Source organism: Pleurodeles waltl, chromosome 3_1 (assembly GCF_031143425.1).
Source record: "Pleurodeles waltl isolate 20211129_DDA chromosome 3_1, aPleWal1.hap1.20221129, whole genome shotgun sequence".
Classification (NCBI taxonomy): domain Eukaryota; kingdom Metazoa; phylum Chordata; class Amphibia; order Caudata; family Salamandridae; genus Pleurodeles; species Pleurodeles waltl.
The window spans coordinates 770,314,637-770,341,205 of record NC_090440.1 but is presented as its reverse complement, the minus strand read 5'-3'; the positions used below and the strand labels follow the sequence as shown (position 1 = coordinate 770,341,205).

At 43.9% G+C, this 26,569-nt stretch overlaps 1 protein-coding gene across 12 annotated transcripts in view; it reads left to right on the top strand.

Moving 5' to 3' along the window:
* MICAL2 (microtubule associated monooxygenase, calponin and LIM domain containing 2) overlaps positions 1–26,569 on the top strand; it is a 776,672-nt gene that overhangs the window by 242,961 nt on the left and 507,142 nt on the right. For all 12 annotated transcript variants that reach the window (XR_011201428.1, XR_011201429.1, XM_069223592.1 and 9 more), the window contains exons 11-12: positions 4,497–4,587; positions 4,684–4,831. Coding sequence is in view for 10 of the 12 variants with exons in the window: in XM_069223592.1 (XP_069079693.1) it covers positions 4,497–4,587; positions 4,684–4,831 (239 nt within the window). In the remaining 2 variants the exon portion in view is untranslated. The remainder of the gene's footprint in view (positions 1–4,496; positions 4,588–4,683; positions 4,832–26,569) is intronic.

The window sequence follows — 26,569 nt, the reverse complement described above, 5'->3', positions numbered from 1 at the left end:
CAAATTACCTTCTTTCATAGCAATGAATCGGTTAAATTTCAAAATGTACCCTCCACTGTTTAGAAAAAACAGAGAATGCTGGCCAAAAAAAGAGACAGTTTCATTAAAACTAGCTTTCTTTCTTGGAAATGGAAGGCGCTGTTTGAATGTATTGTGGACTTTTACGCAGATTACTGCAAAAAACAATCTAAACAGATCTTTCCACAGCCTTCTTGCGTTTCCACATATTTCACAATAATGTTAAGATTAGATTAACAGAAAATAAATATTGGAGCAGACCCACCGTCTTGTTCCTTAATTTCCTATATTTGAGTTTTGTGTCTGCCCATACACGGTTTAGGAAAGAGTAAATGATTCCTTGTTGTCGATACCGCTTTGGTAATACCTGCTAATGGAAACGTTAAGCTTCAGTGCCAGGCCCTGCTCACGCTGATTACCGGAGAATCAGCACGGAAGACGAGAGGTCACCGGGGGGAGCTTCGGAGCTAAATCATATTTTCCAAGATGTGATTATGTTAAGTTGATGCGATTCATGTTTTTCAGGTTCGTAAATGTGACTCCACGCAGAGAATAGGTCCAAGTTATTATATGCTTCGTTGTATGCTTTCCAGTTCTAAGAAAAACACACACACTTAACTGAGGTTTTGCAGCCTTATGTGCTAAACTTGCTGCACATCTGTTTTCTTCTCAAAACCAATCTTCTCAGACGTGTTTCCATGTTTATTTTGAAGATGGCCAAAACCCCGCATTCTGCTCATATCTCATTTTGTGCAACCTCATATATATTTGAAAATCTAGTAATTTCCTGAAAATAAAAAAGAATACAACGCCATGCCGTGGCATGTAGCAATTATCTAAGGAGTCTTTGTTATTGCTAACTGTCTGCTGGTGAGAAGTTATTTTAGCATTCCTGTAGCTGTAGGCCTCATATTTTTCTCGCGATTGGTTCTGTACTTATTGACGTTTATTTTACAAAATGCCTATGGCAGTGACGTCACACACCTTGCCCTTTCAATAACGTCAGAAGGCCGATCTCTTAACTAATAATGAATACCTAGTGCAGTCTCTATGTGCTTCTGAGTTCCAGTAAGGGCAAACAAACATTTGCAATGCAATGGGTCTCGTATTTGCTCGAGTTATAGCTATTAGCGTTGTAAACTCCTAACCCGACTTTTCTTGCCACATAAATTGAAAACGATAAGTAATGCAGTTTCACATAAGCGGGCAGATTCAAACACCACTGCATCAGCGTGAAGCAGCACACAAAAGGAAAAAGAAGTTTGCTCACACTCAAAACTATCTGCAAAAGTGCAATTAGCCATAACAGGGGCGGGGTCCAAGACTGTAACTAAACTGCCCCATGGAGGGACAGACATAAAGCATTTACCAATTAAAATAAGGGTTTTTTGAAGGGCAAACCCGTGTACCAGTGATAGTGACCGGCGTGCAGTAGGCGTGTGTAAGGAAATGCCTCCTTGGCATAGTTACCTCCTGACTTTTTGCCTTTGCTGATGCTAAGTTTTGATTTGAAAGTGTGCTGAGGCCTGCTAACCAGGCCCCAGCACCAGTGTTCTTTCCCTAACCTGTACTTTTGTTTCCACAATTGGCACACCCTGGCATCCAGGTAAGTCCCTTGTAACTGGTAACCCTGGTACCAAGGGCCCTGATGCCAGGGAAGGTCTCTAAGGGATGCAGCATGTCTTATGCCACCCTGGGGACCCCTCACTCAACACAGACACACTGCTTGCCAGCTTGTGTGTGCTGGTGAGGACAAAACGAGTAAGTCGACATGGCACTCCCCTCAGGTTGCCATGCCAACCTCACACTGCCTATGCAGTATAGATAAGTCACCCCTCTAGCAGGCCTTACAGCCCTAAGGCAGGGTGCACTATACCATAGGTGAGGGCAGCAGTGCATGAGCAATGTGCCCCTACAGTGTCTAAGCAAAACCTTAGACATTGTAAGTGCAGGGTAGCCATAAAAGTATATGGTCTGGGAGTCTGTCATGCACGAACTCCACAGCACCATAATGGCTACACTGAAAACTGTGAAGTTTGGTATCAAACTTCTCAGCACAATAAATGCACACTGATGCCAGTGTACATTTTATTGTAACATACACCCCAGAGGGCACCTTAGAGGTGCCCCCTGAAACCTTAACCAACTACCCGTGTAGGCTGACTGGTTTTAGCAGCCTGCCACACTCGAGACATGTTGCTGGCCACATGGGGAGAGTGCCTTTGTCACTCTGTGGCTAGTAACAAAGCCTGTACTGGGTGGAGATGCTTATCACCTCCCCTTGCAGGAACTGTAACACCTGGCGGTGAGCCTCAAAGGCTCACCCCCTTTGTTACAGCACCCCAGGGCATTCCAGCTAGTGGAGTTGCCCGCCCCCTCCGGCCACGGCCCCACTTTTGGCGGCAAGGCCGGAGGAGATAATGAGAAAAACAAGGAGGAGTCACTGGCCAGTCAGGACAGCCCCTAAGGCAACCTGAGCTGAGGTGACTCCCCAATAGGGATAGGAATGTAACCCCCTCCCCTTGGGAGGAGGCACAAAGAGGGTGTAGCCACCCTCAGGGCTAGTAGCCATTGGCTACTGCCCTCCCCGACCTAAACACACCCCTAAATTCTGTATTTAGGGGCTCCCCAGAACCAAGGAACTCAGATTCCTGCAACCTAAGAAGAAGAGGACTGCTGAGCTGAAAAACCCTGCAGAGAAGACGGAGACACCAACTGCCTTGGCCCCAGCTCTACCGGCCTGTCTCCCCCCTTCTAAAGACACTGCTCCAGCGACGCTTTCCCAAGAGGCCAGCGACCTCTGAATCCTCAGAGGGCTGCCCTGCTCTAAAAGGACCAAGAACTCCCGAGGACAGCGGCCCTGTTCACCAAAGACTGCAACTTTGAAGCAAAGCAGCAACTTTGAAACGACTTGCGTTTCCCGCCGGAAACGTGAGACTTGCTACTCTGCACCCGACGCCCCCGACTCGACTTGTGGAGAACAAACACTTCAGGGAGGACTCCCCGGCGACTGCGAGACCGTGAGTAGCCAGAGTTGCCCCCCCCTGAGCCCCCACAGCGACGCCTGCAGAGGGAATCCCGAGTCTCCCCCTGACCGCGACTGCCTGCTCCTCAGATCCTGACGCCTGGAAAAGACTCTGCACCGCAGCCCCCAGGACCTGAAGGACCCGAACTCCAGTGCAGGAGTGACCCCCAGGAGGCCCTCTCCCTTGCCCAGGTGGTGGCTACCCCGAGGAGCCCCCCCTCTTGCCTGCCTGCATCGCTGAAGAGACCCCTTGGTCTCCCATTGATTTCTATTGGAAACCCGACGCATGTTTGCACACTGCACCCGGCTGCCCCCGTGCTGCTGAGGGTGTACTTTCTGTGCTGACTTGTGTCCCCCCTGGTGCCCTACAAAACCCCCCTGGTCTGTCCTCCGAAGACGTGGGTACTTACCTGCTGGCATACTGGAACCGGGGCACTCCCTTCTCCTTTGAAGCCTATGCGTTTTGGGCACCCCTTTGACCTCTGCACCTGACCGGCCCTGAGATGCTGGTGTGGTAACTTTGGGGTTGCTCTGAACCCCCAACGGTGGGCTACCTTGGACCCAAACTTGAACCCCGTAGGTGGTTTACTTACCTGCAAAAACTAACAAACTCTTACTCCCCCTAGGAACTGTTGAAAATTGCAGTGTCTAGTTTTAAAATAGCTATATGTGATTTATGTGAAAACTGTATATGCTATTTTGCTAATTCAAAGTTCCTAAAGTACCTACCTGCAATACCTTTCATTTGAAGTATTACATGTAAATCTTGAACCTGTGGTTCTTAAAATAAACTAAGAAAATATATTTTTCTGTACAAAAACCTATTGGCCTGGAATTGTCTCTGAGTGTGTGTTCCTCATTTATTGCTTGTGTATGTACAACAAATGCTTAACACTACTCCTTTGATAAGCCTACTGCTCGACCACACTACCACAAAATAGAGCATTGGTATTATCTCTTTTTGCCACTATCTTACCTCTAAGGGGAACCCTTGGACGCTGTGCATACTATTCCTTACTTTGAAATAGTGCATACAGAGCCAACTTCCTACAGCGTGTTTAAAAGCCCAGATACGTACCAACACGTCAGAAAAGCAGCACTTGCTCAACCTAAAAAGCAGATGATAGAAAGTGAACATAGATCTTGCACCTTGCTTCACTTGCTTCAATTCCTGTTGCCTTCTTGACCCTTAGGCTGATGATATTAAGGATAACGCAAGGGGTAACCCTATTTATCTCTAATTGTTCACATTGGGTGTAGATGTAGTTGTGTTTTGCATAAGAAATGTTAGCACTTCATTGCTCCTGGGTTTGCTGCCAAGATGGCCGAGTTCAGGATGTTAGCCAAAGTCTACATTACTTTTCACTGTTTTGAAATGCATAGCTGTGAGTTAAACAATTTGCATGGGTGTTATTATTTTAAAGCGCTCATGACGATTGCGTGTTCTTTTCAGGTGCGGCATTTGTTCCTTACCAGTGAATTGCAGCAATTCCCTGTCGAAAGAGTGAGTTCCATCAGGAGATCAGTCAACCTTTCGAGACATGGTACGTTGTTGTAGGTGTAAAAGCTGTAGACATGTTAAGCAAGCAGTTTGTGATCTTTGTAATAGATTAACGTTGTACTATTTGTTCTATTAACAGAATCTGATGTGCGACCTAACAAGCTTTTGACCTGGTGTCAGAAGCAGACAGAAGGTTACAAAAGCGTAACTGTTACAGATCTGGCGACCTCATGGAAAAGCGGCCTTGCGCTGTGCGCAATAATACACCGCTTCCGACCCGACCTCATGTAAGGAGCATGTACAACCTTTTAGTTTCTGATGATGTGTAAATGGTAGAAAGAACATTTTTTCTGCAACGACAATTTTTTTTCCGTCTCACGTTCAGTTAAGAAGTTATTTATTACATGTATCAGTTTTAGTGAAGCGTGATATTTATGTCCTCTATTGTAATGTTAACATTTAGCATCTTGGTACATATGCATCCTGGAGGAGATACTTGATTGGCTGTCATCTTCTCAATCTGAATAGATAGACACCATTTTATTTCCACGCCTGATGGCTATTGTTAGTTGGGTGAGTGAACGAATGGCAAAAAATTTTTATTTTGCCATAAAACTTCCTTTATAGAAGCCCTGTTTTTCCAGACATACTTTGGAATAACAACGTCAATTAGTATTTAGTGCGGGGGACCGCGTGCCTCCCCCCACTGCCCTGGCGATCACTACCTCCCTGGGACCTAGTTACAAAATAGTGAAAGGGGTCAGTTTCAATCCCCCTAATGATGGTTGCCACTAGGTAATTATAGTTAGGACCATTTTTTCCATAGACAGAGCGTGTTTTGTTTTGCCAATAACTTTGGTGCGTTTGACGAATCTTCACGAAACTTTCAAACCCTATACTTCAGTTGCCTCAGCTGCTTTGTGAAAAGTTTCAGGGTAATCTGTCAATCAGGGGCCGAGAAAAAAGGGATGGAGATCCAAAACACTTTTCCCCATTCTACGTCAATGGGATTTTTCACATTGTTGAACACGACTATAGCCCGGACCCCTGAACGGAATTACACCAAATTTGGCAGAACGCTAGCTCTTGGTCCAGAAAGCGTGCTTTTTGTGATTTGGTGTAAATCTGTTCAGTGGTTTTAGAGATATTCAAGGCCCAAAAATATAAATATATAAGGACGCGGATCCTCTGTGGATCCACCGCATATTGCGCCGCAGATCCACGAGCCAAGGCAGGAATCTGATTGGTTGGCCTTAAACTGGCAGGGTAGTTGCATCTGCCATTCTTTTGTCAGGGAACGGTCCCTGGACCTGAAATGTGGAGGGCAGTGTACATGATGGGGTCAGGGTAGAAGTTCCCTCACCCCAGGGGACCATTTAATTGTGGCTTAGTTATAAATAATTTGTAAAAAAAAAATCATAACTAGTATTTTTTTGATGTTTTCTGAGATCACCCGCAGATTCACAACAGGGACCGCGCGGAGCCCCGTGGATGGATCAGCGGATCTAGGAAAATGTAAAAAAATTAATAAACAAAAATAAAGGCCATAAGCGTTTTCAACCAATTATCTACAATTTTACCATATTTGTATCAACCCCTGGGGTCTGGGAACCTCTATCCTGACCCCTTTATGTCCATTGCAAGTCTCATTTCAGCCCCGGGGACTGTCCCCCAACAAAACAGAATGGCCGTTCCAGTCTTTATCGGGGCTGAAATGTGGGCTGCAATAGATATGTTGGGGTCAGGGTAGAAGATCCCTGACCCCATGGTGTGAATAGTGGGGAATGGGCTGAAAATATCCATAATCCTCTTTTTTTATTTTAGATTTTTTTTAGATCTGCGGATCCATCTGCAGGGCTCAGCAAGGGCCCCGGTGTAAATCCATGGGTGGATCCGCGGATCTTGGAAAACATAAAATACTATTTCTGCATTTTTTTTTTTTTTTTTTACAAATTATTTATAACTAAACCACATTTATATGATGCCCCTGTGGTCAGGGAACCTCCACCCTGATTCCATCATGTACATTACTGCCGAAAAAATACTAACGCACACACTCAGGCATCCATAGAGACATTCTCACACTCAGTCAGAAACACTGTCACAGCCAGACACAAACTTACACACCCACTGTCACACCCAGACACACCCTTTCACACTCACTCTTAGACTCAGACACACTCTCTCACACCTCCAGATACACCCTCTCACACCCACTCTCACAGCCAGAGACACCTTTTCACACCCACACTGACATTCTCACACACCCTTTCACCCAGATAGATACTATCACACCCACTCTCATATCAAGATACACACTTTCACACCCACTCTCACACACAGATCCACTCTCTCACACCCACTCTCATACTCAGGCACACTCTGTGACACATCCTGTGACACCCAGGCACATCCTGTGACACCCAGGCACATCCTGTGACACCCACTCTCACACCGAGAGACACATTGTCACACCCACTCTCACACCCTCTTACATCCACTCTCACACAGATTCTCTTATACCCACTCTCATACTCAGACACACTCTCACACACAGATACTATCACACCAACTCTCATATCCAGACACACCCTTTCAGACCCACTCTTACACTCTGACACCCAGATATTCCCTCTCACACCTACTTGCGTATTCAGACACACTCACTCACACTACCTCTGACACCCAGACACACCCTGTGACACCCAATCTCACACCCAGAGACACATTGTCACACCCACAATCACACCCTCTTACACCAACTCTCACACCCACCCACAACCTCTCACACAGATGTTCTTATACCATCCTAGTCAGGCACACTCTCTCTCACACCCACTCTCACACACAGATAAATAATCTCACACACTCACTCTCACACACAGATAGATACTCTCACACCGACTCATCTCCAGACACACCCTCTCAACCCACCCTCACATGCAGACACACACTCTGTCACCCTACCACACACTCTCACACACACTCTGGCATTTAGACACATCTTTTCACATACACCCTTTCACACCCACTCTCACACCCAGACACCTCTTGACAAACCCTGCCAGACACTTACACAGCCAGTCTCACACCCTTTCAGACTCTCACACCTAGTCTCACATCCAGATAGACACTGTCACACCCACCCTCACACCCAGAGACACCCTCTCACACCTATTCTCACATCTAGAGAGACAGGCCTTGTGGCCAACGCACCTGTGCACAGCCAAAGGCTGTGCACGGCGGTGGTTGGATTAACATATAGTAATTAAAATGACTTAATGTTAAAAAACAAATGGAAGTTCAATTAAAAAAACAAAGGTTACAGGGGCGTTATAGTTCGGTTCTGAATTTACTTGCACAAACCCACAGAAATTCAGCAGTTATAGTCTGAATTCTTTCAAGTAACTAAAACTTGCGGCCTAAGGTAACTATAGCTTGTGCCCTTGCCATGCACTGCTAATTACCCCAGATATTACAGCATTCATGTTAACTTTTATAATGTCAATAAAAATACCAATGAAACATTAGCAATCACATTATTGAAAAAAAAAAACTGTGCGTCAGGGGCGCGAGTTATAGCTTCCTTAGGGCTCGAGTTAGTTACTTGAAAGAACTCTAAATATAACTGCTGAATTTCTATGGTTTTGTATGAGTAAATTCAGAACCTCACGATAATCCGCTATAAACTTTGGTTTATTAATTGTGTGCATATATAATTTTTTCTGTTAAAGAAAAGCCAAATCAATGCAGCTGAACGATATTAGAACAATTTTACTTTGACACAGATAAAGACATCAAAAAGGACAACATTTATAAACATTATCATAAGTTGAAAACGCCAGTGCAAGTAAATACAGAAATCAGAGAGGTAGTTTGGTGGCTGAAACCCTGTACATTTGAAAATGACATATAAATAACGGAAATAAAATCCATTGGCATTTGGTAGACGAAAAATATAGGATATGTACTACTTCTCATGTGTGCCCAGCTCCCCAGCCTAACAAATGTTCCCAGGTGTTACTGCCTTCTGTCACTGTGTTGACAAAGTGATCTGGTTACAGAGTTGTCCTTGTAACCTGGCACACTTTGACATTTGTGTGAGGTTGCCCAACCCCTTCATCCAAGGAAGCCATTTGATCCGAGCTTCACGCTTTTGTTGCCAGTGTTTCTCAAGGAACGTGTAAAATCTTTTCGCTTGCAGCTTGCGTCTCAATAGCAACCTATGGGTTGCTGTTTCTGAGTAAATAAAATCTACTGTATGTATTTCTTTTCAAATGCAACTGTTGTTTGCCATCTTTCACACTAGCACACAAAAGTATTTTAATTATTCACTGACAGTGAAAAGTGCATTATTTAAATGAGCTAATCAAGGGATCTCACCCTCTGTCTTCAATGATTTACTAACTCAGTTATTTCTTTATCCTTAAAAGAGATACTTGTGATTTAAAATAGGTAAAAATGGCATTGGATTTCATTTATGTGTGCGTGTGTGTGTATTCTTGTGGGGACTGTGTAATAGGGTGTATATGGGCATTTTCACCTATAACAGCAAAAGCTGTAGGACTGGTCCTGTCTGATTAGCAATTTCAAGTAAAAGACCTTATCAGGCCACAGAAACGCTCTTCATAACGTCCCGTAGGAGCGAGGTTGGGGATTATTCCAGAATTCTCCATAGATTATCCAGTGAGAATCAAGCAGTATAAATGGGCAAGTAATGTATGCACACAGAAGGGGAGAGCTTTTAAGTTGCTTGCCACCCAATGGTGGCGGGAAAGACTGTGCATTGCACTTGCATCTTTCATTGGTCTCTTCTGTTATCCTTGGTCTGAGGAATAGAGAGGCAGAAGAAGAGCAGGTGGGTAGCGATCTTTAGCACACTGCGGTTCCCACTACACCCCATCATGGCTGTCTTTTACCGCCCAACCTATGGCTCCCGGGACCATTGTCCTTGCTCACATTGGGACCACAGCACCATTGATCTATTACTCTTCCTGCAGGGTAGATACTCAGAAAGTGAATGATGAGGATTACTGCACATGTACATTGACTCGTAGAAGGCGTTTCCACGTGCATCCGCCTATCTGGCTGCTGGTTGTATGCAAGAAGTAATGCATGCCCAGGATAGGAGATTGTTTACATCTCCCCACCTACCGCGACACCTAGTCTGGTTTCAGGCTACTACCCCCTTAGGCTTCTGATTGATTAACTGCTTTACTCACTCCAGCGTCATTCCGCTGGTTCAGGGCTAGGAGATGGGAAAGAGTGTACATGTGAAAGGCTCCACACCCTTAGGCTGCAGTCCAATGAAAGCAGAGCGCTGAAGAAAAACAGTTAACATTGCAGACCACAAGCTCTTCATTGTAGACCAATAACAACTGCTAGCGTCACTCCTTACTGTGTTTTCATTGCTCCTTTTCGTTGTAATATGTATGCACCACACTTTATGACAAGGAATGGCCATGAATGCTTTAAGGCAGAATTCACTATGTTTTAACATTTTAAAAGTGGACCAGGAAAGAAGAGAGCATGGTAACAATCTTCAGTGCTTTAACATAAGTGACAACTTTCAGTCTAACAGGACAAGACGCTCTGGGCTTTTAACAGGTTTTAACAGCACTGCTGCCTTGCACAAACATACCGCCTTCCTCCACCACGCCAGTCAGCCGTCTAAATTACATTACGGATCACAAATAGGCTACTCAATGGGGAATAATCCTCAATTTTGAAAGACTTGGAACGCGCCTCTGTCTAGTTGTCACCCGAGACAGCGCCATTTCCTCTATTTTGCTTGCTAACAACACTTAAAAGGAGAAGTAAAGAAATTAACTCCTATTGTGATTATATTTCATCTTCTCCAGAAAATGATAAAACAGCTTTGTGACTGGTTCCAAACCAATTCACTGAAGTCAGGCTTCAACAGAAAAGGGAATTGATTCCAGACGTTTAAAAAAAAAATAAAAAAAAATACTACAGCCAGCACCTCTGAAAGCAAAATCACACTAACTTGTATTAAAGTGAAAAAGCCAAAATACCATTGCTAAAATGTATAACAAGATAAACCTTTAAGGCAAGTCATCTGAACAGTACCCAGACTTCACCCTGACAGCAGTCTTCAGAGGGGACTTATTTTTTGGTGTACAATAATAAGTAAATACTTTAACTGGAGATTCATTTGAAGTGATTGGCTACACTGTGGAAGGTTTCCATGGCAAAGCCCACCAATACCTTACCTGATCACTGAAGCAGTTTATGAGTGAATAAGAGCTAAGAAGTGCAGTGGAGAACACGCTTACAGTGTACTGAAGTTAAATGAATGGTCGCTAGGTGCATGCAACTTCTGGGGTAGTTTTAGAGGAGCTTATTTTTATAGGCATTGCTTCTTCAAGTTACTGTTTAGAACCAGTTAAAAGTTTGACCAAGTCAGAAGCCTGCTTCAGTTTCAATATGATGGGTTATTAATTGGCAGCACACATTGTCTCTGAGTATTTTGTAAGACCCTCGCTATGGGTGACATGGGACCACCAATGTGTTAATGCTGCACCTGAAATTACTTACACCAGGAGTATTGGTCATTTTGATTTGAGGGTACCCTGCATTATGTAAAGATGCACCCTCAGTGGCCCTCAAGAAATAGGGACTTGCTGCCACATTTCGGCATTTTTTTTGCAGTTTCCTATCTCAATATTTTGACAGTTTAGCGTTGTTGAAATTTCCACTTTCAGTGGAGCCCAAGTATCTTTGTTGTTGTTTGCCATGCTTACTAGTTTTGGATTCATTTTCCTCTTGGAATTTGAAACAGTGGTTTATCTGGCTCGCATCACGAGGTCTGAGGCAGAGCATTGATTCAATCCAGTGAGATCATTTCTCAGGCCGGTTACCTGCAGATTACTTGAGTAGGGTTCTCCTGAGATACATACTAAGGCAATGCAGCTGTTTGGGAAGTGGAGTCCTATACAACTTGAGTTTCCGCCATACTACACGCGTTCAAATTTGAATTTTCCCAAGGAATGCCCCTATATCAGGAAACAGCAGAACTAGACAACCCGAGGTGTCACGCAGGTCAGGTTATGCCATTTGGATTTGACAACAGTGTTTTGTCTTTGCCACAGTGACTGGAGTCTGATTCCAAGTGATGTACATATTTTCTGTTACGTTCAGTCTCTAAAGTGGACAGTAAACCTTCTGACACTGTGTCTTGAGGGCCCTCAGTGTAACTCTGGCATGATCCATTCTGAGTAGATGCAAGAGGATAGTTTGTCTTGCAGATCTCACCAGCAGACATGCTTGCAGACCTCTGCAGTTCTCAGAAGTACCAACCAGGGTTTCACCTCATTGTGGACCAGCTGCAGAGGGGCATGGGGTGAGAACCAGAGGATACAATTGGACTCTCCAAGCTCAAATATACTCCTAATTTGTGCAAGGGAAACTGAAGAAATGACGAGAGGGCTGGGCTTAAGATACTATGGCCCAGTAGCAAGACACTAAAACTAATTTCCTATCAATTTTACCCTGCCTCAGTATCAAAGTGCTAAAGAGTTTGATGAAAAATGTCAGGGCCTTGAAATTCCTACCTATGGATCAATTTACAACAGAAACAAATCCCTGAGACTGGAGTACAACCCAGTGGACTTAATGAAATTCAAGGCTGGGAAGGATATTCAAAATATCATTATTGTGAGGTGGGGCCAGCATAACTTCAGTTATCATAAATGTGTGATTACCAATCAGCTAAAATGGGGCTTACCTGCCCCGCTCTCTGGAGGAATCAGGCGCTCTCACAGAGAATTAACAACATAAGTAAATAGTGAAAACACCTTAGCAGCAGACAGGTTTCTTACATCTGAGACATTCGGTGGCACAGTATGCCAGCAGGGACCTCTTAAAAGGAAAAGCTTAGCTTTTGTTTCCTCGTCGTTTTCACTTTGAAAATTCTCCTGCTTTTTCACTGAGAAGCCACAAAAATGCAGGAATGGAGTTTTGAGCTGGTGCCTTGCCTCTCCTGAGTCCTCCGCTTTGTGCCACTTCAAGTCACCATGGAGCTTTTGACACCGTGATAGAACGTTTTTTTGTACATCACTAGTTATGAAGTGTTCCATCTTCACACTTGTGAATGATTTACTGATCGACAAAAGATATACTGTATATCTTTATTTCACCGTTCACTAAAAAGTGCAATCAAATTGTTGTGTTCTCGATTCAAAATGTGATTGATTTCCATGTTTTTACACCTGCCTGAGCCATGCAAGTATTTTTCAAAGGCAGGTGGGCTTAGTTTCTTTTTCCTTGAGATTACTTTTTCAAGTTTTTTTTGTCGGAAACGCAAAACAGACAAATCCGTTTGTAAATACATTGCTCCAAGGGTAAGTTCCTCTTTCCTGGAGTATATATAAGAAGGACAGGGAAGCAGCTGATGCCTCTTTTGTAAGTCTCACTTCCCTCAGTTTGTGGTTTGATTTGGCCAAAGCAAGTGTATTTGCTATTCTTAGCAAATTGATATTTTGCTTCTCTCACCTTCGTTGCTCTTGGACACTATTGTCTTCTTCTGCAGACCTCTGTGTGCCCCACTAATGGTGGCACTTAAGGCATTAGCTAACTGCTCTTATCATACCGTAGATTCAATAAAGCTTTGGTGGATCTGAGGAAGGCCTGGCATTTTAGTGAAATTTTTAGGGTTAATTGTGGACACTCTAACCTTTATGATATATCACCAGGGCGGTGCAAGTGGTCCAGCTGCACCGGGTGCTGACCTGGATGGGGGGGCGCTGACCTCAGGGTGGCGCTGTGTTTAGAAATAACTTATGAAACTTGCAATTTGAAAGCACCTATTCAAAAGTTCCTTGTGCGTCAAGAAACAATTAAAATGTCAAAATACCTCTTGTAATTAACGTTCCTGTTCGGGAGAGAAACAGGAGTTTTGTCTAGTAGCAACTTTGGATCGCCATAAAGTAGCGGAGAGGGTTAATATGCCTGCTGCAAAGAACAGAACTATATTTTATGTGGATAGCGGAGTGGACTAGTAAAGCCAGCCTTTACATGCGATTTAAAATAACTCAATATACATGAAAGGGCGGCTATGGAGAAATGAGGGGCACATTTGCCGGGTGAAAATCTGCCCACATTTTACATTATTTTTTATTGTGAGTTGTGATATCAGTTGTCGGACAACTATTAAGTAGGAGGGTGACATCAAACGGGTAGCAAGCAAGACATCACACAGATTTTGATTTCCAATTCTATGTGTCATCGAACGACATAACTTGCATGTTGACCTTTGCTGTATTCAAAATGATCCTTTTTGCAAACTAAAGGCTTTGTCTTGGTACATGTTGTATATATTGCTTTCCATACGTTTTGTAAACAGAGATTGCTGTGCAACAGTGACTTAGTAGCAACATGGTAATAGTGATTTTGGTTAAATCATAAAGGATATAAAGCAAGCAGAAATTTAGAGGTAGCAACTGCACCAAAGAACCACCTGTAAACCACTCTTCTGTGAGTAGAGCACACTCTACAAAGACTTGCAAGGATGAAGACGATGAATTCCATTCATGCGCCCTTGGTAAATGCCGGGCATGGTGGCTGTTGCACTGTTGTCCTAGCTACTTGGAGGCTGAGGTTGGAAGATTGCTTGAGCTCAGTGGTTCTGGGCTGCACTCAGCTGTGTTCATCAGGTGTCCGTGCTAAGTTGAGCATCATTATGGTGTTCCAGCGGGAGCTGTAGACCTCAATGTTCAGAACAGGCAGTGCTTAATTTGTGCTTGCTGTTTCCGGTGCGGAGCACTAGCACTTATTTTTGATGGCCGGGGCTTATTCTTCTGCTTCAAGCATTTGCTGAGAGCAAAAGCCTCATATGGGAAAGACGGAGGAAGAGAAAAACGAAAAAGCGTCACAAAGGGAGAAAGTAGAAAGCTGCAGGAGTGAGCTGAAGGGGCAGGGAGTGGCTTTATATGGATTGAAGAGGCCCGAGATGGCTTCAGGATTACAATGCCTCAGTATTCCGTGTTCACACATTTAATTGCAGCAGCCGCCTGTTTAAAAGGAGGACTTTGTGGGCACCAGCACCTTTTTATTTACAAATTAAGCACTGAGAACAGGCGAAAGCTTCCGTGCCCTTGGTACTCCCCCTTCCATCAGTGGTTGTTCATAAAAGGTTATTCTAACAAATGCTGACTGAGCATTTCTGTAAGATGCCTTGATTTGCTTTCCCGCCCACACCTGTGGCGCTCCTGTGCATTGTTGCTTTACTGATCTCCCCTGGCACTTGTGTGATGCATAACCTCCTGATGTGTTGGTGCAGGAGAGCCGTGGAAGAACTAAGTGTGGGAAACTGCTGAGCCGTGTTGTTGTATGATGGGTTGGGAGTTTAAAAAGGAAGATCATTATTTTTCCAAGCTGTCCCATTGTATAATCAGTGCAGAGGCCTTTGATATACGAAATGCAAAGTAAACATAAGAGAAATTCAGACCGCTCCCTATTACCTCATTCATTAAAGGGATGCTTCCCTGTTTTGAGAGGTTATTCAGGATAGCGGTTAGAATAAAGAGGAACCTTGCAAAGCGTTAAGATTAAGGAACAAATTCAAGCATTATCTAAAACGCGCTGTTAGGGCCCCAGTAACAAAAGAAGGAGGTAGGACAGACTTACTACTTTTTGCACTTCAGAAGTATGCTGTATCATAAACGGACACCAGCACCGCTAGTGATAGAGCGTTCCGTCCTAATAAATTACCTGTATTTGGACGCTCTTGGGTCGATGAATCTTTTGACCAAGTGGGGCTCTCTTCACCCGAGATTAGTCAATTTAATCAAATCAATAATCAATAATGAACATAAGCAATGCCCTGATCAACATAACATTTCACAATTAATCCAGAAAACATTTCGGCGAACCATGACCTTCCGGCCATGAATAACCACACCAGTTTATTCAAAGTTAATGAATTTATTTCCCTATATTAACAAAGCTAGCATGATATAAATGTGTCTCAACACCAAATGATATATGTAAATGAACATTAATAGCTGTCCATAACGGCGAAAAAGATGCAATCTATGCAGCATTTGAATAACGATGCATTCGATAATAGCAACGCAAACCACTAAAACTATAATCTGTAATGGGCTAATTGCATACATTAGTCAGCATAACAAGGTCTCAAATTGCATCGTGCAACAAATGAATCCTCATCTAACCTCAAATTAGCATCTGCATGTGGGACTTCATGCAAAAAACAATTTAGCAACATTGATTTGGAAAACTCCTAACTAGGGCTCTTATAAAAAATCAGCAGTTGGTTACCTAAAAAGAAACACAATGCAATTGTACATTTTCCTTTCATATTTACCAAATTCAATCAGCATTCAAGGAAGTCTTCGTCTCACAGGTACCGGTTTCGATCAGCATGGGACGGGGGCAAAGGGGGCAGGGTGGACGGGGCAATTGCCTCACAGCGGCAAGATAAAAGGACAAAACTACTACTTTATGCAAAGGGGCAAATCGAAGTTAAAGTCTCTAGGGCGAGAATTACTTAAAGTCTCTTTCTCTCGATTAGAGAAAGCATCAAAGTCTCATTCAAAATGGCGTCGAACATCAATTGGCATCGTAGAAGATGGCAAAATGACGAGGTCGGCAAGATGGGCCATAATGGCTGCAATGGGCAATAATGTCCTCGATGGGTGCAATGGGTAATGGCCAATGGCTAATGGCTGCTTTCTTCTTGTGCACCAGGTTTAAATAATCAACAGTTCAAATCCAGTAGGGTCTTCCATTGGAGGGTTCATAGGTTGGCTTCAAATTGTCCAATCAAAAACAACAATTCACAAGCTTCTACCTAGGCATACATTATCCTTGGAGTCGGGAACGTAAGTTGCAACATATTTTACCAATTAACTCACTTTCAGAGCTTCCATTGTCTGCACCTGCAGATTGACCTTAGAGCAAAGAAGAAGATGCCAGGCTGGCACGAAACCTTAAAGATAAGCATGTGAACCGATCTCACTGGAAAAGTACAGCTTCAAGCAAGAATACACGTTTTATTAGCACATTAGAAAAACACGAGCATCTAAACCGTGAGACAAGGCAACTAGGCCGAAGCCTCCACTAAAGTTATGCTAAGTTAAAACATTTCAAACAAGCAAATCATGGCACACGTTTACGGTTATGTCAGATTAGTACAATTCTAATACATCACGTTATATAAAGCACGCTTATAAATGTTGGCGAACTACTGTGAGGGCACATTTGTCCCCGTACAATCTTTATTAGTTCGGTTAAAGTCACACTTGATTATTGCGGCACTACGTTTATGCGCTAATAAATGTAAAACCTTCGTTTCTGCGTCATCAATCCCTCCTCTGATGACTATTTGACATCACACAAAACTATTCCCACAAATTTTATTCCATTAAAATTCTGTCAGTTCTCTTTGCCTTTTAGTTCCCCTTGTTCTTGCCTTGTATTCTTCTGCCATTCTTTTCATTATTTTCTCTTCCTTCCTTCTTTTAATTCTTGCCATGATCATTAGTATTCCCCTCTTTATTCCCCAAATCCCAAAGATGCAAATTAGTACTATTAGTATTCCCTGTATTATTTTTAGTAATATTCCATTCCAAATGCCACCAAGCCAATTTCCCACTGAAGCAACTCCCTTTCCAACCTTCTCCCAAACTCCTGGTTCTTTCAATTCCTTCAAGTCTGCACTCTCTTTTGTTAGATTTGCAAGCATTGTTTTAATCTTCACACTGTTGTCTGGTATATACGTGCAACAGTGACGCGCACCAAGCATTTTGCAAACGCCGCCATCCTTTGCTAAAAGAATGTCTAGGGCAAGCCTGTTTTGAAGAGTCATAGCTCTTTCTGCTGCAAGTTCAGCATCCATCAGGATTATAGCACCTGAAAACTTTGTCAACATGTTATCCACTATAGTAGACAACTTTCTTATTTTGATGGAATTCAACACAACTCCCAATGAAGGAATCATGGCTCCAAATATATCTCCTACCACAGCAGCTGCGGTCTCTCTTTTCTGTATACAATGAGATCCAGGCGTCTTTGGAATCACCGATAGGTCATCCAGTTGATAAACCTTTGGGAACACTATACCCAAATAACATCTCCCCCACCATCCCTTTGGAAGACGATAATAGGCATTATGCCCACAAATGTAATATACACCAGGTATGACAGGGTCAAATCCGTTCAGCATGAATGTCCATTTGGCCTTAAAGATAAACGTATGTTTACATTCACTCGCTCCCACGAAAATGTTATCATAATAAGATTCACCACGATATATAAAAAATTTCCCTACATGCCAAGCATCTAAAGCTATTTTTCCTTGCGTTTTTATTGCGGCAAAAGCATAATTATCTACTGAAGTCCTCTTACTTAGCTCTTTTTCTAATTTCGCATTCATTTGTGCCCTTCTATCATCTGTGCGATCTAAAAAGCTTATTTCTACTGCAGAGAGCGAGCAGGTAAGGTTTTCCCTATGAGCGTGAGCTGTTTCAAAAGGTTGCATTGGCTCGAAAAATTCCCTCATTATTTTAGCATCCCAATCTTTAGCAATCTGGCTTAGTTGCGTTATTATAGGAACATATGCAAAGGTAACATCATAATTTGAATAAAAATACTGTATGTTAGTTTGACCATAAAATCTAGAAGTTACTAAACTACATGTAATCCCATATGTAAGAGGCATGTGGTGATAAGTCACCCGTTCCGTTACCGATGTCGGTATCTGTGTACACACATAACAATCTTTCGCATCCATAGTCTCAACATATTCTGTTAGTAGGCGATAGAAAACATTATACGAAAGTTCCTTCTTATCATGCAAGTGTCTCTCATCTAATTCTAGTCTTTTCAATGCGGTTAGTTCAGTGACAGTAACAGGAGCAGAAGTAGAAGCATCAATTTTCTCATTCTCACCCTTACCACGCGTTGCAAGCACTATTGCCATTATTATTAGTACACATGCAGTTATCAAGCCTATACACGCATATTTACAATATTTCACTCTACTGTTTTGTGTAGCGTACTTAGTCATGATCTGTATAGAATCAGAGAGCTAGAAGCACCTATAAAGAAACGATTTAGCAATTAGTTACAAAGCTGAACGAGCGCAATGTTCACACAGTTTTCTTCAGGAGCCCAGTCACTTATCGGTTAGCAGCATTTGTCTCAATTCGGCAATAACTCAGTCTTTTATCAGTTAGCAACGTTGTCTCAAATCGGGTTTAAGAGTCAATCAGGTTATCAAAGTCTTATCAAGTTAGCAAATGTCTCATCCGGTTTAGCAATGTCTCAGCTGGTTGTATCACGTTAGATTATAGCAAGCAATGTCATTTATCAGTTTTTCAATCAATAGTGTCCATAAAACTTTTATTTTCTATTGGTATCTCTTCTTCTTCGTTCTCGAGGCTAAGAGATACAAATTCGTCGGTCCAATCGTCATTGACTACATATGCCCATTCTGGACCGGAATATCTCCTGTTTGGTATCCTTTTCCTTTTCAATTTTGCATCTCTCTTCGATTCTGCCTCACTGGTACTTTCCTCTTTGGCCAAGTCTTTTTCTTCACTTGATGTTGGTACCACGACAGATACTTCCTTTCTTTTCTCTTTCACTCTTGGCCCTTCACTGTCGTTCAACGTTTCTCTAGTTCTTAGTTTTACTGGTGATATACTTGGTCTTCTCTTTGCACTGTGTCCACTTGATGGACCTGCGATCTCTTCTGAAGAAGTTTGAACAGTTTCGTCCTGTTCTGCCTTGTCCCCTCCTTCTGGGGAGTCAATCAGGTTTTCCTTTTCTTTTCCTGTACCGTCTGCTCCTGGGAAAGCCCTCCTCTGATCAGGCTCTCCTGCTTCTTCACCTCTTTCGAGCCCTTTGTCACCGTTACTTTCTTCAGGCTCTTTGTCACTTTCAGCTGCTTCAGGCTCTTTGTTACCTTCAGCTGCTTCGTCGCTGTCTGAGGTTTCTCCTTGGTCTTCCCCAAGTGAATCGGTTGTTTCGTCCTCAGAGAATATTTCTCTCTCTTCTATTTCTGCCTGTTCGCTTCTAGTTCTGTTTTGCTCTGTCTCAGCGCTCAGCACTTTGTTATCAGGTACTGGCAGTTTCAGCGCTTCAACTTCCTCATCTGTGGGACACAACACCTTCTTTGTATGACTGGCGTGAATCCAGTTGGGAACTCCCGCACGCTTCACAGCGGTAGTGGTCGTCAGGATCACTTGGAAAGGGCCTTTCCAACGGGGTTCCAGACACGACTTCCTCACGTGCTTCTTTATCACGACCCAGTCACCTGCTATCAGTGTGTGTCCTGGACCTTGGATCGGTGACAAGGTGGTTGCTTCCACCTGGTGAGAGAAAGAGCGAACCACGTCAGCCAGACCTTTGCAGTAGTCTAACACCATATCATCTGTAATATTCAAAAGCGCGTTTGCGGGAACTGCAGGAAGTCTCATGGCCCTGCCCATAAGAATTTCGTGCGGGGACAATCCAGTCTTTCTGTCAGGGGTGTTTCTCATTGACATTAACACCAAAGGCAATGCGTCAGGCCATTTCAAATTTGTCGATGCACATATTTTCGCCATTCTTGATTTCAGTGTACCATTCATCTGTTCCACCAGTCCTGAGGCTTCAGGGCGATAGCTACAATGCAGTTTTTGCTCAATGTTCAGCGCTGCGCAAAGTAACTTTATCACCTCGTTATTGAAGTGACTTCCTCTATCTGATTCTAAAGAGATCGGGAATCCGAAACGTGGTATCAACTCCCTCAACAATAGTTTTGCAACTGTAAGGCTGTCATTTCTACGTGTGGGGTATGCTTCAATCCAGTGACTAAAAATGCACACAATCACCAACACATACTTCAGACCTCCATGCACAGGCATCTCAATAAAGTCCATCTGCATTCTGCTGAACTGGCCACCCGCCCTGCCAATGTGGCTCACGTTCACAACCGTTCCCTTTCCTTGGTTCATCTGTTGACAAATGACACAACGATGGCAAACTGCTTCTGCAACTTGACGGAATCTGGGGTTAAACCAATCAGTTTTTAACAATCTTATCATGGCATCTCTCCCTAGGTGAGCCTGCCCATGATAGGACCGCGCTAGCTGCGATAAGAGACTATTTGGTAAAACAAATTTTCCTTCATTTGAAACCCATAACTCATCTGGTCTCCTTGTACATTGTGACTTAATCCAGGAAACTCTTTCATCCTCCCTGACGCTATTCTGTAATGCTTTTAGTTCATCCATTGTATCCACGACCTTCAAGGCAAATGCTTCAGCTGGTTCGAGTTCTGGTTCACTTATCAAATTCCATTCATCCCTGAGCAATATACAGTTCAAGGCACAAAATCTTGCGACCTGATCCGCATATGCATTTCCCAGGGAAACATAGTCCTGTCCTTTTGTATGAGCACTACACTGTACCACTGCAATTTCGGCTGGCATCTGAATGGCGTGTAACAATTCCCTTATTCTCTCCCCGTTTTTCACTGGGGACCCTGAAGAGGTCAGGAAACCTCTCTGTGACCATAGTTGCCCAAAGTCGTGCACAATTCCAAACCCGTACTGACTGTCAGTGTAAATGGTAACCTTCATCAATGTAGACAGTTGGCATGCTCTTGTAAGGGCTACAAGCTCTGCTACTTGTGCGGAATAGACTCCTTGAAGCCAGGACGCTTCCAAGACACCTGTTACAGTACATACAGCATATCCTGCTTTCAATATTCCCAATGCATCTCTTAAACATGACCCATCAACAAAAACAATTTGGTCATTTTCATCAAGCTTAGTATCCTTAATGTCAGGTCGGGGTTTTGTGCAAAATTCAGTCACCTAAAGGCAGTCGTGCTCGACGTCTTCAGCGTTCTCAATTTCAGCATTTTCACCGGGAAGCAAGGTTGCTGGATTCAACGTAGTGCACCTTTTCAGCTGCACATTCGGTGAGCCCAGAATTATTGTTTCATACCTTGTGAGTCTTGTTCCAGTCATGTGTTGCGTTCGGGAGCGGGTCAAAAGTATCTCAACTGAGTGAGGGACCATGACTGTTAATGGGTGTCCCATCACTATTCCTTCACTCTGAGTGAGGCTGATACCAACTGCTGCTACGGCGCGCAAACACCCTGGCAGTGCTGCTGCGACCGGATCCAAAGTAGCTGAAAAATACGCTACTGGTCTGTTTATGCCACCATGGGCTTGGGTCAAGACAGACAAAGAACATGCATCACGTTCATGACAAAACAATGTGAAAGGCTTTGTGTAATCAGGCATACCTAAAGCTGGAGCCCTGCACATGCATTCTTTCAATTCAATAAAAGCATCCATCTCATCTCCTTTCAGCTCAATTTCATCCAAGGCATCCTTCTGGGTCAGTTTCAGTAAAGGCTTTGCTAGAGTTGAAAAGTTGGGAATCCACTGGCGACAGTAGCTCACCATCCCCAAAAACTTCCTCCCCTCCCTCCTCGTCTTTGGTGGACTCATTTGAAGTACACTTGTTATTCTTTCCTTCATTATTCTCCGTGACCCTTTCTCTATTTGATGACCCAAGTATTTCACTTTCTTCTGACAGAACTGCAACTTTGAAGGAGACACCTTGTGTCCATTCCTTCCCAAATGGTTCAGCAGAGCAATGGTGTCGGCTGTGCAGCCACTTTCTGTCTTAGATGCAATCAGTAAGTCATCGATGTACTGTACTAGGGTTGACTCGAATGGCAATTCTAACGCTTCCAAGTTTTTCTTTAGAATCTGATTGAAAATTTACGGTGACTCAGAAAACCCTTGAGGAATTCGACACCAACTGTAAACTCTGTCTAAGAATTTGAAACAAAAGAGAAATTGGCTGTCCTCATGAAGAGGCACCGAAAAGAATGCTTGTGACAAGTCGATGACTGAGAACCACTCGGCATCGCAAGGGACTTGAAACATTATCACAGCTGGATTCGGTACTACAGGGCAGCATTTAATTATGATGTCATTTATTTTCCTCAAGTCCTGCACGATTCGGACCTTTCCACTCGGCTTTATTAGTCCCATGATTGGTGAATTACATGGACTGCTTAACACTTCTTTCAATACTCCCTGTTTTACAAACTCGTCAATGAGTTGGGCGACTTTCATGAGGGTGTCTTGTGCCATGTGGTATTGTGGGGTCTGGGGAAAGGTTACATTGGGTTTTACGGTCACTTTCACTGGTTCCACTCCTTTCACCAATCCCACCTCTTTTCCTGTCATATCCCACACTTCCTTTCCAACTGTTTCCCGTAATTCAGCTGGAATATCTTCTTCAGTTATCATCGGAAAAAGGTTAATCAGAGGATATTCTTCATCGACAGTTTCCATCTCATCCCCTTCTACACTGTCCTCTTCTTCCCCATCACTGCTCGTCTGAATTCTAATTCCATCGTTCGAACACATAATCGAACATCCCAATTTGCACAATAGGTCTCTCCCTAACAGTGCTATCGGGCTTGAGTCACATACCACAAAATTATGTAACCCTTGATAGTTACCAATTCTGACTTGTACTGGATCTGTGATTGGGTTCGTCAGGTGCCTGTTTGCTACTCCCACTACTTGAACTGTTCTCCCTGAGAGTGGCAAATTTGGTACTTCAATGCTCCTAACAGTTGAACGTGTGGCTCCTGTGTCAACCAAGAATGAAACACGATGACCCATAACTCTTCCCTCCACATATGGACCCTTTTGATCAACTTCCAAGGATGCTGCAAGCACACAATTTCCCCCCTCATCTGAACTTTCACTCTCCCATACATTGTTTATTCCATTCTCACTGTGTAATGGGAACTGTTGTACGGTGCCATTTGTACTCATCACCTGACCCGAGACCTGTGGAGGAACCATCACTTGCTGCTGACTCACTGGTGCCCAAGGGTATTTGCATTTGCTGATTAGGTACCATGGGAAACTGCTGTTGCATTGGCTGCATTTGCGTCATCTGCATACGGGGCATCTGCATCTGCTGCGGCTGCATGGGCTGTAATCCCTGCAGCTGATTTATGGTCTGAAAATTTGGGTTTGGACCTCTCATTTTCGGTCCCCTCATTGTCTGGAATGCATTGACATCATTGTTTTGCTGACCAACACCTGCACCTTCCTGCACCACCATCGGGCACTCGCGTTTCCAATGCCCGACGATTCCGCACACGTGACACGGCATCACCCTTTTCATTGCCTGCACACCATTCGGAATCGCAACAGTGTTCAAATCCGGACCATTACTCCCAAAGCCTCCTCTGCCTCTGCCTCTCGCCTGTGGCTGAAACACCATATTTCCCTGCGGCTGCGGCTGCGGTATCTGCTGTGGAAACCCTTGCAACCCTTGTAACCCTGTCTGAGCTGCTTTAAGTTGCATCACCATCACTTTCTCTTTCAACCTTTTCTGTTTCACTTCAATTTCGTTGCTACAGTATTTCGCATAATTCAACACCTCATCAATAGGTTTCGACTGCCAACAAATCAAATGCGTCTTTATCATCGGACTTATATCTGGTCTCAGCCCTTCCACAAATCTAAACACAAAATGAAGCATGTCCTTCGCCTCTATTGTTTCCGTGCCACTGTAGTTCTTGAACGCCTTCAACAACCTCTCATAGTAACCATGAATCGACTCTTTAGCCTCTTGGGCAGTTCGATCAATCTTCTGCCAATCCACATTTTTCGCGGCAACCTTCGTCTTCAAATGCTCAATCACCTTATAGTATAAGCTCATTACCATAGGTGATGGTGCACCCGTATCCCTGTCTCTCTCTGGTTCACTTGTCAGCCAACCTACAGCCCTTTTGCAGTCTTCCCATAAATCTGCCGGAACCACAATCTCAAAGAGGGTGTTCAGGTCTTCCCAAAGACATTTTGCAAGCTTCACAAACCTATCAGTCTGTTGATACCATTCAATCGGTTTCTCTCTCAGTTTGGGAAAATCATCCGTAAAAGACTGAATGTCGCTTCTGTGCCACGGTACATGTATTAATTTTCCCCCTGCTGTCTCCCTCATTGGTAACATGGTTATTGCATCACTACTCTGTGGTCTTTTCTCGTTGTGCTCTGGGACACTGTCTTTCCTCTTTTCCTTTTTCTTTGCCCATCTGCTTTCCCATTTGTCTAAGCACCTCCACACTTGTGCACTCTGCAGCAATTCTCTAAGGTGCGGTTTCATGCCTGCTGACCTCATGTGTTCAAAGTCTGTGGTCCTGAAATCCAATCTATAGCTCCTGCTCAAGTGTTTTGTCTTGTCTATCACAACCCCGTTTTTGTCAGCTATTTCTTGCAACCTTCTATGTACCTTGTTCACTTCTCTCGTAATCCTGGGACATAGATACCTCAGCTCTTCTTCCGAGTAGGACTCTAACCTATTCAAACCCATAGTCCCTTCCACCAATTCTTCTGCTTCCATGTTCAACCTGACCTTATTCAGATAGTCTTCTCCCTTCCCACTGGCTGAGCTTTGTGTGGAATTCAGACTGTTGAACCACTGTGTCAGCTGTTGCGCATTCAACCCCATCAGTGTAGCATTCACATCGACTGCCATTGCGGCAACTTTTCAGTGTTCGATGATAGCGGTATCATCAGTGGGGGACTCGACCTCACCACTGTTGACTGAGCACATATGGGACTAAACTCCATCAAGGACCCAGATCCAGTTGGCTGAGCCGCTATCGGAGTTGTCTCTGGAGTGTTTTCTATGCACCTCCTTTCCGTCCCATTCTGCACCACTGATCCTTGACCGCTCATACCTGAGTTAGGCTGAATGTACAAAGGTACCGGTGGACCTACAGTAATGGGTAGGGATATCGCATCTGGGTTCTGTCCATTCCCCAGGTTCTGAGGCATGTTCATTCCCACACTATGGGTCATCATTGCCGGTATGCCCGTCTGACTCCCCGTCATCTGAGCATGTGCGGTTCCCCCCTGCATCTGCTTTTGAGGCATCAAAAACTGGGTTGATTCAGCTTGTGCCAATGTTGGGTTGCGACCATTCTGTACTCCCATTACGGTTGGATCTAGAATCATTCCCGTACTGTTGTCACTGCTGTAGTACCTTGGGACCTGCGGCTGATAATTTTCTGCTGTTTTCAATATAGGCACATCTGGATATATTCTCCTAACCTGCGGTATCTGCGGGGTGAACAGTAAACTCGGGTCCTTAGATCCCGATGGCGTTTCTGAATTCGGAGTTTCATTATTCTGTACCGGTGCCGGAGGGGCAGAACTGGTACTTGGACCTTGTTCACTCTCTACATAAGGTGGTGGACGGTCGTTCAGCAATTGCATGATGAACTCCTCATCCTCTGACTCGTCTTCTCTCCTTAACTTTTCCTCGTCCTCTCTATCTTTGGAACACCTCCTGTTTGTCTTACAGGTAGCTTTCTTGCCTGTCGCCTCTTCTTCCTTAGCAATTGCGGGAAACAATTTTATCCCCTGCAATATATCTGACCTCCACACCTTCTGTGCATTATCCCACCTAGCGTCCGCTAGTGTCTTTTCTACCTTTCTTATCCTGGTCTCGAACTTCTTTTGCTGTTGCTGTCTAGCCATTAGTTCCCAAATCGCTAGAGCCTCAAACTGTGCTGGCCTTGGAGGTACCTTCATGTCGTACATCGCGAATCTCAAATTCTCTAGGATCCTTATATTGAATGTCCCATGGATCGGGAACGCTACGCTCCCATGTCTCTCTGTCAGCTTGTGCCATTGCTTTAGCCAAAGGCACGGAGCTACCCCCTTTTCCTCCATTACAATGTAAGCTGGTGTACCTTCGGGTGGCGTCTCCTCTCCTACGCTCGCTTTAATGTAAAACTCCCCCTTCATCGCACTCTTTAATGCTTTCAAAAATTTCATTTTCTCGTCTTTTATTTCACAAAATTTGTAATCAATAAGTGACTTTAATTCCCGGAATACTCTTCGCTTGCCTTTCCCCTTCCAATCGAGCCCCACGGACTGCGTCCAATCCGTGCGCGACCCTTCTCTGCAACCAACCTATCCCAGCGCGGCTCCTAGTGA